Raw genomic sequence first — 15800 nt, forward strand, 5'->3', positions numbered from 1 at the left:
ACATATTCTCATGAGTATAAACATAGCAACTATGTTATCCAATGCTCAAAACATAACCAAATGAATATACAACAAGTCCATGTCCAGGATTTTGATATAGAAACGACTTTCAAACACAATTAAATCCATGGCTCAATTCGACAGAATTTAGTTAAATAAAAATAATTAAATTCCCTAGATTCTAATTCAATTCCAAATAACCTCAAATTAATACATATTAAAGAACATAGCATGGTCATCATCTATATCCATTCTAAAACTCAATTAGGTTATTGGAATAACAAAGTAGATCTCTAATTAAATCATGCTAATTTAATTACCAAGGTTCTAAAGCAACTTCAAATGGTCCACAATTAATATATACTAGTAAACAAGTCATGGCCAATACAAATATCAAGTTAAAATCTTAATTAAGCTAATGGGACCATAAAATAGATTTTAATTAATTCTTTTAATTAAAATCTCTAGATTTTCAAACTTAACAAAATGCTCTCAATTTAACATATCTTAGAGAACATGCCAAGGACTAATGTAATATCACATTACAAGCTTATTTCATGCAAGTTACACCTATGTAAATTAAACTTTCACTAAAGTTAAATATAAAATAAAGGTTGCAATTCTCATGCAATTAATTCCAATTTAATATATGTGAACAATCACACAAAAACTTAATTTTCTAGCATACCACAATTCAATTCCAAGTTGTATATCACCATAAGGATTAAATCTTAAACAAGGAAATTAATAAAATGAAAGGTTTCAAAACCTCACCGAATATTCTAAATCAAATATATGTGAAGCTATATGGCATGTAGATCAAGAATATCAAGTCAGAATTCAAAGGGAGTGAATAGTGCACTCGGGGCAAATTAATTAATCAAATTAATTAATAATTACTAATTTTCAAAACACCTCCAATTACTTTCAAATTCAACTATGTTGAAGAGCATGCTAAGGCCTAATATAATATGCTAACACATATTAATTTCAAGCTAGTTAAGGCCATGTGAATTAATCTTTCACCTAAGATAAATATTAAATAAAATCTTTAATACTTATTCAAATGTTCCAATTTTAATACACGACAATGAGTATATCAAGGGGCAATATAAAATCATGCTACATGTTTAAACCAAGTCATGAGCAACCGGGAAAATTAGATCCCGTACAAGAAAAATAAATAATAAAATCTCTAAATTTTATATTTAATCATGCAAACAAGTAGTATAAGCATCACAAGCATGCTATATAACAAGAATTTAAACCTAGAACATCTCCTACCTTAATTTGAGATGAAAATCCCAAAGGCCCACTAAAATAAAAGTGCTCCAAATTTGACGATACCAAGAGGTTTTGTCGGGGACAACACCGTGAACAAGAATCCGCAAGAAGCCCCATGAAAATCTCAACTTGACTCCAAACCCAAACTCAAAAAATCGTCGGAAATGGATTTTAATAAGGGCAAAAGGTAGAGCACGTCGAGGGAAGCAATAAATGCTAAGGCCGAAGGATTTCTACCAAGGAAAAGTGGACCAAAGGAGGAGAGAGAAAGTGGCAGCCATGGCTGCTAGGAAATCCGGTCAAGAGAGGTGGGGAAGATGACCAAAATCTGATTTTTCACTTTAGGGCATCCTATTTATAGTAAGTCTCAAAAACTGCCCCGAAAGGGCCCTGCCGGGTCTGGAAGAGTGGATTTTGAGCAGACGCACTCAAACGGAAAAACTCCATGAATGAAAAAGATTCAAAATGAGAAAATATAAGTAACGGAAGAAACGGCATCAAAAACTGAGTCCCGAGTAGAAAGTTATGCCCCGAACAAGTTCGGCGGCAACCGGGTCCAGAAACCCTGAAACTGGAGGAAAATGACCAGAAGGAAATTATAAGAGTCCACGACTCGATGAAATGTGAAAATGAATCCCGTACAAGGATCCAGGCCTTAGACGAGACATTTTGCAATAACTTTCGTTAATTGCACAATGGCCCCTACAAAAAGGGTTAACTACGAAACTGCCCCAGAATGAAAATATCTTCCAAAAGATATTTTCTTAGATACCCCTGAAATAAAATATCTTCAAAATATATTTACGAAAAACACCCCAAGAAATGAAAAAGATTCTAAAGAATTGTGCATCCATGCCCCTGTGGGCACCGGGAGCAACTAGAGTACTTTCTTGCTAAAGTAAAGATACGTATTTCGAGGAAATCACTCAAGATGAAGGCACGTGAAGTCAAAAACCAACTCCGAGCATGAAAAGTGAGGTTGTGCCAAAAACTGACAAATGAAGATAAGACGAAATAGGGAAAATGACAGAATAGGGAAAAGACGAAATAGCGCATAGTGTCTAAAAACGAAAAATGCGAAAATGACTCGGTACTCGGAGGAAGTTGTCAATTCACGTGAAAGAGTCTCAGAAACCAATTCTGAGCACTCGAGATGACACTAAGCGACACGAAACAAAGCTCAGAAAGGAAAATTAAACAAAAAAAAATTAATTCGTAAAATTTTAGGAAAAAGGAAAGGAAGGCAAATGACTGGGTCGTTACAGCCACATTACAAAAGGGAAACCTCTCCCAAAAATCTCTAGCCAACTGTCAACCTTGAATTAGGCTCAAAAGAAATAAACGACCATCAACAAACCATCCCCCCATGTCAAGATTAACCTCAAACTCTAATTGGCTATTGTCGGTAAAAACTACACTTAAACCGATAACCCAAGTCAACCTATTGGTCAAGTCCAAGAACATCACCACATCAACTCCATCACTTTTACTATTTAACCCAGCATTCAAACCAAGTACTTATAACCCAACTACTCGGCAACCTCGAGAAACTTGTAACACCAACTCCATCCCAAATACCATTGATACTACCTATCAATCCAATACCGTTCAAAAGAAACACTTCCAAACCTTAATTATACCAATCAGTAAATACCACACACTCTCTTTGATATGCTAGTTTGACTAGCGACAAGTGTCTGGCAACACATACTCACAAGAACGGTAGCCTCGTCGGCGTCTAGGACCCGCCCACGCATACTCGTCAGCATAGTAGCACCGTTGGTACCTAGCACCTGCCCACAACGTCCTCATATGTAAGGTGACATCACCAGTATCTAGTACCAAATAATAATATATCCTTGCCCCGGCTACTAAGGAAGCCTTTTGAAGCTACAAGTGTCTCTAATGACACAAACAATCGTTACCCTAAGCTTAATGGTGTCCTGACATTTTGTTTCGAGCTGGGGTATAGTCCACAAATGTCCGGCCAGTCCATTTTGGCCAATCTCATACTTAAACAGCAATGACATCGTCATCGACATGTTTAAGGCCTAAATCCTCAAATGCTCAATTAAATTCACCCCATCCAAGTAACAAGGTCTCTAAGGCTTAACCTCTATAACAACGAAATCAAAGTTTCCTTAAGACTCAAGGAGCACAGGCTCAAAACTCCACTCTAACACTTCACTTATCTCCTAAAGGAATTAATACTCACGATGTTCTCGAATCATAATGAGTCTAGCCTATTGAGCAAAGCCCTAACAAAACCAATCATTTCTATAAAACGTGACTCAGCCACTCATAAAATGGTCACTAACTCGTGCCACAATAACTCAGTCCCGATGCTAGCCCGTAGCTACAAAACTTAAAGCCCATACATATACATGTCCTCTCGCTATCTCGGCTGCTAAGGCTATAACCCTGATGCAATAACACATAAAATACATGATGTAATAAACTCAACACAAAACGCTCTACCTTTGGTTTATAAATCCGTTGGTAACAACCCACAATGCAAAGCCTGTCGTGTCCTATGGGGACATCTGACAACAATCACAGTCACTACCCAGCTTAATCCATACCATAACTGTCAATACCACTAGCACAAGACAATCGCTTGTCGCTAGGGAAAAAATGTCAATTAGCTATCCCTGGCGTAAGCCAATCGCACACCGCCTCCCTAGGTCTAACTAAAGGACACAGAAAATAGGACCACCGCTTATCTTCCGTAAACCCACAAATCTATCTCATAACCATGAACCAGGACTCACAGAACAATGTTGACCTCTGAAAGGTCACTATCCGCACTCCCATGCCACCAATGCAATGTATAAACGACAACTCTACCACACTTATGCATACCTTCCCACAACTGTGGTCCCACACCACACTCTACATGCACACCCCATGTTTATGCAACTTATATATGAAGAAGTCATATAAGACATCTGACCATACTAACACACTAATCCCAATAGATGACGATATAAGCGTCAGTCCTACTACCCATCTCATTAATAATCCATCCCATAACTCATGGAAGTTAAGTACATATGCAACATAAAGATAATGAAAAATTGCGAGGTTTGTGATAACCAACCAAAACACGAATTCAAAAAAATATACTACGACTAGCGGTCCTGGCTCCTTGGCCTCACTGATCACCACCACGGAAACTTGACTGATGAAAAGACACAATATGGGTAACTCCCCCAGCAGGTGGTGAAATTTGAAAACCTTGATGGAAACCCACACTGTCAATCACACTACTACCTCTCAACGAAGAATCCTTCTTTCTATGGTATGACTTACCACACTTGAAACAGACATTGGAACTAGGTCGACCTTATGGCCACTCAGCCCTAAAGTGACCTGGCTATCTACAACGATAACACACTGCCTCGATCATATGAGATCCTGTCGATGCTGAAACAATGGGTGCAGATTGTACCATCTGTTAACCCCGTGAAGAAGATGCATTACTCTTATGTCTCTTTCCTTCCTATCTCTTGGAAGAAACACCTCCGCTCTTAGTCTGCCAATCATTTGCCTCGGCTTCAACTATCAATGTGATAAGCGCTGAATCGTTCATATTCGAGCCCTTAAATATGCATAGTTAGGACCTTAGTTTTGATTTTATCTCAATTTTATACCCATTTTTGATTATTTGCCTATCGTAGGTTACTTCCCGAAGAAACCGATCAAATCATGACTTTAAAACATGAAGCGATGATCTTAGAGCCTTTGGAGGTGTTTTGGACCTTCCGGGATGATTCAGAAGTCAAAAAGGCCAAATCAGGAAATTTATGGAAAGTGTGCTCAAAACACACTTTCATAGGGCTCGAGCACTATAACCATAGTGCTCGAGCATCATGCTGAAAAAAGTGAAATTTTGGTTAAGTATTGGGCAAAAAGATGATTTGGAAATAATTTAGAAAAATTTGACTAAGTGTACCAATTAGGGCTGGAGCACACTTCTTTAGTGCTCGAGCACACTAAAGGGTGATTCATAGGGATCGAGCACACTTTCATAGTGCTCGAGCACATTTGTTAGTGCTCTAGCACTATCACGCTGGGACTTAAAATCACATGCGGGAAAGTTATAAAAATAAGTCTTTTTTAAGCCCATCTAAGAAGGAGTATGACTCAATTTCTCCTATAAAAGAAGATGAAAGGTCACAAAGAAATAAATTTTTACGTTTACAATTTTCAGATTTCACGACGGCTTTTAGGGTTTTGGAGTTCTCTTTGAAAATTGAAGAAAAAGATCCCAAGAAGAAGAGTTGCAGTCTATGGAGGTGCTTTCTACACTAACAATGATGTTATCCTCCATTTTCATAAGTAGCTAAATCTTCTCTTAGGGCATTGATGTAACTCGAATCCGAATAATATGGGTTGATTGTTATTTAACTTTGGGGATTTTCATTATTTATATATTTTAATTACATGATTATGAGCAATTGACTTAGGTCTTCTAAGAAATTGGAGTTTTAATGAAATAAACTTGATTTTTGATAAAATTAATATCTTGTCTTAGAATTGATTTTACTTTAATCAAATCCAAATTATTCTTATTATTTGAGATTGGCGGCTAAGGGCTTCTTATAGCGATTTGAATAGTGATCATGCAATAGTGCTTAAACTATTTTATGAATGAATATTCTGCAAATTAGTTTAGAGTAGGTAGGTAGATAATTCGTGCTAACCAAAGATAGGTTATTGCTTAACATAAATTCATGATTTATCTTCTTAAAATTGAATTAAATAGAATGTTAATTCATTTAATTCATGATCATGCATAAATATTGAAATCCCTAAGGTTGAATCAATTGACCATAGTATGAGATTTGTGGTGAAACAAAGCCCTAAGTATTTCTTCTCTTGATCTCAGTCTTTCTCATATTTGCTTATTTTTACTTTCATGCTATTGATACATAATCACAATAAAAAAACTTTCTCTTTAAATTAAAATAGAAATTAATTTTAGACTTAATAATCCACCACAGTCCTTGAGGTTTAACACCCTCGACATAGACCTATCTTGCAAAGGATTCGTTCTATTGCGAGTGGTTTATCATTGAAGAAAAACACACATCAATTTTTGGCGCCGTTGCCGGGGGCTGTGTAACGGTTATTGTTGAGTTAAAAATTAGTTCTCGTTTAATTTGTAGTTCAGGACTTTCTGTCTCCTCATCTTATTTCGTTTTCTTTCCAAGTGCAGGAATTTAGGTGCAAAAGCAAATGAGCTTAAGGAAAAGAAGCTATGGTTTTGGGACCTTTTGTGAGTTCTTGTGATTTTATTTCTTTACTTGGAATTTTATTTTTATTTCTTTTCTTTCTTGCCATTGAACTTAGCGCATGTTAGGCCGTCATTTCTTGTCATTCCGGTTAATTGAATATGACCCAGAAATTGAAAAGACTCTTAAGCAAATTAGAAAACCTAAAAAGAATTCTAAATTGTTAGGAGAATCTTCTAATCCAAACATTATTAATAATGATGGTAATCATCCACTAGGAGTGGTTTCTCCACCTGCACCCGCTCCTACACTGTAAAACCCCCTAATTTCGGAACACGGGTTGATCAAGTCCGCGTACAAAATTAGGGAATATTAAAACAATTATAGTATTTAAACAAGCACGGATTACAAACTGAAATAAAGAATAAAATAAAACGCTGAAGAAATCCGATTAATAGTAAATCCATTAATAACTTCCAAATGGTTACAACTCGGGAATCCCGTAACTCAAGGACCCCTTAACCAAAAGTTATTATTTAGAATTTCAACCCAATTAAATACTAATATCAACTAAAACAAAACTAATATCCTACTTTTAAGCAAATAGAAGGAATGGATAAGTCTTCCAGCTGCGGATCCTCAACCTTGAGACTTGACCTTCTAACAACCTGAAAAATAAATCGCGGGTTAAACCCTACGAGCAAGTTCTCTCTACAAAGCCTCTGAAAACCAATAAACAGATCATCTTTACCAAAACCATCCCTAATTAAGCTTTAACTTTAATATACGATGCTACCAATATATATAAATACTTATATATATAGTACAAGAATCCTATCTGTTAATAGGGCATTAAATTGTCAAAACCACTAACCAATAATTAATTATTAGTCATACCCAGACCAAGCCCCCCCTTTTATAATTTTCTCATAAAGTAAACACCACTCACCTTAACTCCATCCTAAACAGTAATTTAGTCATCTACACATATAGCAATTTAAATATGCACCGGCAAATCAACCATGCCATTTATAATTATATTTATTTATATACTAGCAATTCAACCATGCTTCCTTCAATATATTTACTTTTACAATTAATTAGCAATTCAACCATGCTTCCCATATATGAAATTTATTCATAACCAATAAGGCAGTATATCAAAGCCTTTGGCAACTCATCCATGCCTACAATTCAACCATGTACTAACTTTAAACTTAACTCTAGGTATAATTATACATAGACTTCACATGCATATAATAAGCATGTCCTTCATTTAATAACCGTGTATCTATTACGATTTTAAATCAACCATACCATACACGAATCAAGTCATACCAAACAAGATTTATAATATTTAATAATCTTAAATAATATATATATACACATATATTTTATAATATATATATATGTGTGTATCATACATTCCATACCAATCATTGACTATTTAAAATCATATCTACATATATATACATGCGTACACCTTCTTTCATGGCAAAAATATTTAATTAATTGTATTTATACAAATTACTTGCTACTAAGTATCTTAGTAATACTTTGAGGCTCTCAGAATACCAAGAACACACCCTTAAATGATTAATTTTAACCCTAACAAGCTTAAGATAAATACTGAAAATTCACCGGACTCCCACGCAACTTTCCAGGGCATCACACGCATCCCCACGCGCCTCCACGCGCCGCCACATACTCCTAGACTACTCACACGCGCCTCCACACGCTTCCCCTTACCGGCAGGCGCGTCCACGCGCCTGCACGCGCCTGAGCCACTCTCGGCGCGTGTTGGCAGCTTCCCATTGGCTGTCCCTCCGTTTCTTGGTGAGCTCGCCCACACCGTGTCATCTCCCAGCATTTAATGTACATCCAATGGCCAGATCTTGAAGGCACACCAACTCCCCATAGATCGCGCCACACCAGATCCTCATCAACCATCATCATCACTACCAACAACCTAGATAAGTGAGTGCACCATTCTCCTATGTATACACACACACTGGAACATTCCTATTTCATCAGGACCATCTAATTGTCTTAATTTGAGGCGCACCATAGCTCTGTGTACATCGCGGCACCGAATCACCACCCCTTAAATGATACGCCGATTACACACACCTTCAGTACATATATATATATATATATATATATATATAAACAATACATATATAAATATATATATATACAGAATATATAAAATAACTTCTAAAATCATAAAATAATTCCAGAAAATTTCCATAAAATCCCAGAAAATTCTAGAAAAATCCCCCAAGCTTGATGTAATTATTTTGAGCCTAACTGAACATATATAATTAAATTAAGATCTATTTAATTCAATTCATCATGCTACACCAGGCTAAAGCAATCTATAAAAATTTCTCAAAATAAAGTTTAATTAAACTAACCTCACATACAAGATTTTAAATTATCAGAACATTGCATACATATATTCACATGTTTAAATCTAAAATTTTGTAAAGAATAAACATGCTCTTCTAATCCGATTAATAATTTATTTTTAATTAACAAAATAAAAATATAATTTTGATACTCAAGGTGATAAGTTTATGAATTTTAAGAGGAGAAGTAGAGAATAACTCGCTTTTTCTTTTCCAAATCCGGTCTCCTCTTACGTTCTTTGATTCGGCCTCCTCTTCGTTAGCCCTTCTTCTCTCTCTAATTCTCTTATTTTCCTAACGTGGAAAAACTCCTAACCCTAAAGTCTTATGTGTCTATTTATACACATCCAAAAACCTAAATCATTTTCCCATTAGGATTATTATCATATAAAATAAATAATATTTATCTTTTAAATAATATATATACATACATATATTTTAATGTAAATATATATATATATATTACCTTCCATATATAACCATTAGTTAAATAAATTATATATACCTATATATATCAATATATAATTATATTGACATATATACCCCTCCACATGATTTAATAATGAATTAATATACACATGTAATTATATAGGTATAATTATGCAAAGATAATTATTAAATATCCTCACAACCACGGGCCTTTACCAATTAGCCCAACAAGGCTTCCTTCAAGCCCAATACCACATCCGTTGGTCCAACTTCCTTTAATCCCAATCCAAATAACTTAAATACCTAAAATAATGAAATTAAATAAAGTTACACCAACATAAAATCACGCAAATCAAATAAACAATTCACTAACTAGCATTCCACAAATCAAACACCGTATAAATTTAACAAATAAAATTACAAAATATAATTTAATTAAAACAATACAATTTACCTACGCACTTAATTAAATAAAACAAATCACAACTATCAAGCACCTAATTAAATAAAACAAATCATTTAAAAATAAAAATAAAAATAATATAATATAAATTAATTTAATTAATAAATCCTTTTTAAAATATCGGGGTATTACATACACCTTTGAGGGATCACTATATTCCAACAACTTATACATCTACCTCATGCTTTCAATTTCTGTATGCTAATGCAACCCATTTTGAGATCAAACCAGATATAATCCGAATGCTTCCTTCATTCCATGGGTTTGCTACTGTGGATCCCTTTAAGCACTTGGATGAGTTCTGAGAACTATGTTCAACCACCAAACTGGCAACTCTGTCTAATGATGCTTTTAGGATGCGTCTTTTCCAATTCTTTCTCAAAGATAACGCAAGAACTTGGTTGTATTCCCTTCCAAATAATTCAATTGGAACCTGGGACAAACTGCAACAAGAATTTCTAAAAAAATATCACACTGTGGGTAAAACCACCCAAATGAGAAGAGAAATCATGGCGTTCTCCTAAATCCAGGGGGAACAACTCCATGACACTTGGGAAAGATACAATGATCGAGAAAATGTCCACACCATGATATTGCAAAATGGCATTTGGTGCAAATATTTTATAATGGGTTAGCTGATCCTCATAAGAACATGATAGATTCTTCTAATGGTGGTGCATTTCTTTTTAAGAGTACATATGAAGCTTGGGAACTCTTCGAGGCTTTGAGTGAGAATTCTATCCAATATGCTTCTACTTCTGGGTCGTACTCTAGGTCCACTCCTGATGTCTATGTCACGCCCCGACAATTCCAATAAAATCCTCAATTTATATAGATTCAAATACATCAAAATACACCCAAGATCATAAAAATTATCCCCTCTTTTATACAAAGTCAATTTCCTTAAATATACAAAAAAATCTCCAATTAAAAGAATAAAATAAATCCTGTAACGCCGACTCTTCATCCTAAGCCCGTATCTAGCAATCCCCGGTCATCTTCGGTACCTGAAACTGGAGGGTGGTGAGACAAAAGTCCCAGTAGGAAAAACCATAACAAGAATCTCATGGAGGTTTAATAAAATAGCTTCACAAAACATACATAATCATGTGAGTATATAGACAAAATAATTATGCATTTAATCAAAACATTTAATCAAATCATTTGAAACAAAACCACTCCATGCCATTCAAGGTATAGAGAACCCTACACTGAAAATCATCAAAACTTCAAGCTCCAAGACCTCCTCTGCAGACTCTCGGACCTCTCTTTCTCTCAAAACTCTCTGTCTCGGCTCACTTTATTTTTCTCACATTCTTTCTTTGCATAATCATCAAATGCGCAAGCCCAATATATAAGCAATTTCACTGACTTACAAAATAAAATATCCAATACATCATTACAAATGGACCCACAACTTTATTTTCCTTGTCTTACTTCTTCAAAACACCCAATATGACCGTCTCATACCTGAAACCTCAAAACTAGAGTCAGTTATCTGTACTATTCTCCAATGGAATCCCATAATCATTTTCTAATTGTATAACACCCAAGCAATATGAACATTTATCCTTAAGTCACTACTAAAATCAATCACCTCTACAATCATCCGAATACATGAGCCATATCACATCACTTGATTATTCTCAAATTGCAATTCATGACACATTCCCTAGCTACCACCGCGAATAACAAACATTAGAAATACAAACCTCATTTGGCAACTCGTGGCTCAAATTCTACTGGTCAAAACCATCCTCAAAATAAGCACTACAAAACTAAAGGCTATACCTCATTATCACTTTGATGCAAATATATATATATAATAAAAACATACCAAATCAATTCTCATGGGACCCGCAACACAAAATCTCAATTTTCTCTTCATTCCTTTCCACTTCCGCAACAAGTATCCCCACAACAGACCTCATATATATATATATATATATATATATATATATGAACTATATAAAATAACAAGACTAAACCTCCACTAAAACATACTCTAAAATAAAATAATAATAATAATAATAATAATAATAATAAAATTATAATTTAAAATCTAAAAAAAATCCGGGTCATCACAGTCTATAAGGTAGAAAGTTTGTTTGCAATTGAGAAAACTCAAGAGTTAGCTATTCAAATAAAAGCATCGAGGTTTTTAGCCAAAAACTAGCATGGCCCACAAGTTAAAGATAGTGGGTTTTTCACAAAAGGTAGTTTACACCCAAAAATGACTCCTCTAAGGTCGAAAACAGATTTGTTAAACTGCTTGTCAAACGGTTTAGAATTCATTCCTACATCAATTAGATATTAAAAAGCCACTTTTTTTTTATTTTCACCTAAGGTCTCAGATTATATTGAGCCGCCCCGGTAGAGTAGAGTGGGTGTAATTATGAGATATAGTATGTTATACTTTGCTTCGAGATATTGAATAGTTTAGTTGGAGACTGCGAAAGTCTCCATAATTTTTGTCATGGTATCAATCTATAATTCTCCATTTACTTGCACTTTACTTTTGCTTTGTGAATTGTTATTTTTATTTTATTTTTGTAAAATTAAACTAAGCATAAATGGGACAAAGTAGCAAGTTCAATCTATTGAACTTTCTAGGTATTTTGTCAAATTTTTATTCCACAACCATTCCGCATAGAGAGCGACTCACGTAATGTTCATCACCAAATTGTTGTGGTCATTTCCAAGATTCCTATTGCATCAACTATCTCAAATATATGGGATAATAGAGAAATTAAATTGGGTAACAATTGGATTGGTTCAGAGTTTGGATACAAGTTAGTGATTGTGTTTGAAGCACCTCAAGGGTTAGGATCTATGACAAAGTTGAAGGACAAATGATAAGAAATTACTTTTTAATATTCATTTCAATCATCTTACAGTACTACAGAGGAGGAATGAAAAGCTTGTCTATTTCCTAATTCACTTCCTCTTGTATTCAACATCATTGTGATGATACAAACTGAACTGTAAAAGGAAAGGGAAATGAAGATGGCTCAGCTAGGCGACTGTGGATTTGGAAGAGAAGAAAGCAACAGCCCCAACAAACGGTGCATTGATATAAGTAGCCGGTTCAGATTGCTGGTAATTGTTTCTATCATCAGAGAAATTGTCTTTACTATCAGGACCTCCCAAGATGGCTCCAACAAGGATATTTGGATTGGGTGAGCCAGAGTACAGGTACTGAAATCCATTGTTGCATGAAATGGGATCAGGATGTGCATGTACAGATGGTACAGAGGATCCCCTGTGGTGGACATGCAACGGATACCTCTGTCCGAACCCCACCATATACGACATCTTTGCCGGATTATCACCTAATATGTAATCAACTTGCTTCTTTGCCAGTGAAATGAGCTTGTCTGCCGCGAAAGTCGAAGTCCCACACGAGACAACTCCACCATTTGAGCTTAGATACTTGGAGTATGTCAAGAGGAGGAAAGCTGAAGTAGTAACATATTGTAGATTGCTCTCACTTCCTTTGTAGAGTAGTCCCCCTGTCAACAATTATATTAAACATTCAAGAATCCTATTACCGTGCTGTGACATTCTAATCATTACCAATGATTAATGTTAATAAACAGAGGAAGATCAAGATGAAGGGGGAGTGCTGTATATGAATATGACCTGGAGTATATTGGGCCTGGAATTTGGGTGATCCTGGAATCAGCGAGCATATGTAGTTGTCAGAGTGTGCTTTATACAATTGAAATTCTTGGGTGTTATGCTCTAAGAAGTCCTGTGAAATAAAAAACACTTAGTAAGAGATTTAATTATAATCTAATAAAAGATTTTGGACCATCAACAAGGCCTAAGTTAAGGAAGAAAACCTTGGAAAGAAGAACCTTCGTTCCAGGTCGCTTATCGTCCCAACTGAATGAATAGTCATCTTCATCTGCACCCATTGTGTGACCGTTGGTCTGAATGTAAGCCATGTAGGAGGGATTCTGTGAAGCTCTGTGAATCCAAGATGCACCCCACAGAAGCTCATCCTGATTCAAAAAAAAAAAAAAAACTATGATTGAGATCAAATATATAATAAGCAAGAAGCAATATATATATATGTTTGTTGATCTTACATGGTAACTTGAGTAAGAGCAATAAAATGGACAGACCACCGAATTGAGAGAGTCACTGTAAGCTCCTCTGTACTTGTCTGCAAAATCGAATACCTGCACAACACAAGCAATTTATTATGAATGGTGGGTGGAAGTTGAAAATTGGGAGAAATGAAGGTGAGTGCAGTTTGTGCTTACTTCCATTGCAGTTTGAAGTAATTTAGTGGAATAAGCATGGTCGGAGTCTTTGAAGACGATTGAAGCTGCAGCCAATGCAGCTGCTGTTTCAGCTGCAACATCCGATCCTGGGTTTTGAGTGGACACTTTGTATACATTCCGTGGTGTGTCCATGTCTTCGGGCCTTTCCCAGCACTTGTGATCCATGTTTGGATCTCCCACTTGGACATATAAGGTGCCAGGGGTTGCTGTGGCTGCTTTTAAAAGATAATCTGTACTCCAGCGTAGGGCAGCTCTGGCATTGCCGATCTGGTCTTGCATGGAGCTACCAAACTCGATAATACTCCATGCTAATAAGGTAGTTGTAAATGCCATTGGCAGCCCAAACTTCACATTATCGCCAGCATCATAGTATCCACCAGTAAGGTCAACCTGAATGTAGAATTATTAATTAATCAGATCATAATAATGTATGTGGTAATTGATGGATCGATGACACACACACACACACACACACACACACACACATATGCAAATAATAAAATTGTGTAGTACATGAGCAGAGGAACCATCGGACAAGCCAGAGTCAGCCCTCCAAGTGAGGCGTTGGTTAGAGGGTAGCTTGCCAGACCTCTGACCCTCAAAGAAGAGGATTGATTTGGAAAGAGCATCAGAGTAATCTTTGGAAGTAAACGCAGAGCAATGCACGAAGGCAAGGGAGAAAATCGACCATATTGTGAACAATGAACATTTTGTACTAGTAAAACCCATTATACCCGCAATGGTGCTAGTAGTACTAGTAGTAGTTGTGTAGCAAATACTATGTAATGATGCGAAAGTGTATTAACAGTACTGCTACCATGCACTAGTACTATAATAATAATAAGTAGGGGAGGGGAGGGTTTGAGTTTGGTTAGAGGTGAGGGTGGTGTGGCATTTATACATAGAAGATGGAGGAAGTCACGGAGTAAATTTGTGATAGTCACGGGATAAATTGCGCCAAAGGAGAGACGTTTTGTTGTGACACCAACGGATAACGGTGGGAAGTTGAAACGTATCTATAAGACAAGAATACAATATACTATACTATATCATTCTCACTATTCAATCCCATGTCGTCAACCAACTTAATAATTTCTCTTCTTTTCTTCCACACACACATATACATATATACACACACAGCAAATACAATACAATAATATAGGTAGAGATTTGGAGACTTTTAACGGAAAATAATGGTGTCACTGATAATACTGCGTGATTTAGGACCGAAATATTTGGAAGTTAACTTGACTTTCAACGGAGAAAAAAAAAAGGCTTATTATGTGTTGATGGCGTAATTAAAGGATTAAAATTATGTGTTGATGGCGTAATTAAAGGATTTTAATTTAATTTGGGGTGTGCTTAGAAGAAGTATACAGCCAAAGACGAGAGCATGTTATTTGTCCATAACAAGTCATGGAGGGAAGGACTTAGAAATCTGAATCACGAGTGTGCTACTGCTACATATACAAAGTCGATTATATTCTACTCAAATACCAAACAAAAAAACTGCAATTATCCGGCACCGGAAACTGAGGTGGGGGTTACCAATTTGCATGATACAATTTTCGCTATTTCCATAAGCATTAATTATTCACCAAGATATGAAAATTACTCAATGCACGTGATTCATGCTGGCCCCAACAAGGCTTTTTGTAGTTATTCTTTGCAAAAAATCAAACAT

The 15800-nt window shown here is 35.7% G+C and overlaps 1 protein-coding gene across 1 annotated transcript; it reads right to left on the minus strand.

Annotated features, from left to right (window-relative positions):
• Positions 1-12677: 12677 nt before the first annotated feature.
• On the minus strand, positions 12678-14959 carry LOC132284158 (endoglucanase 1-like). Its single transcript, XM_059786233.1, has 5 exons — positions 14630-14959; positions 14096-14506; positions 13670-14011; positions 13467-13578; positions 12678-13336 (listed from the first exon to the last, which is right to left on the minus strand). Exons 1-5 carry the CDS (start codon positions 14843-14845, stop codon positions 12840-12842), a joined length of 1578 nt encoding a protein of 525 aa, XP_059642216.1. The 5' UTR covers positions 14846-14959; the 3' UTR covers positions 12678-12839.
• Between the last annotated feature and the right edge of the window lie 841 nt (positions 14960-15800).

Source organism: Cornus florida, unplaced genomic scaffold, assembly GCF_030987335.1.
Source record: "Cornus florida cultivar Cherokee Brave unplaced genomic scaffold, ASM3098733v1 CherokeeBrave_3.0.0_Hap2_Chr11, whole genome shotgun sequence".
Taxonomy (NCBI): domain Eukaryota; kingdom Viridiplantae; phylum Streptophyta; class Magnoliopsida; order Cornales; family Cornaceae; genus Cornus; species Cornus florida.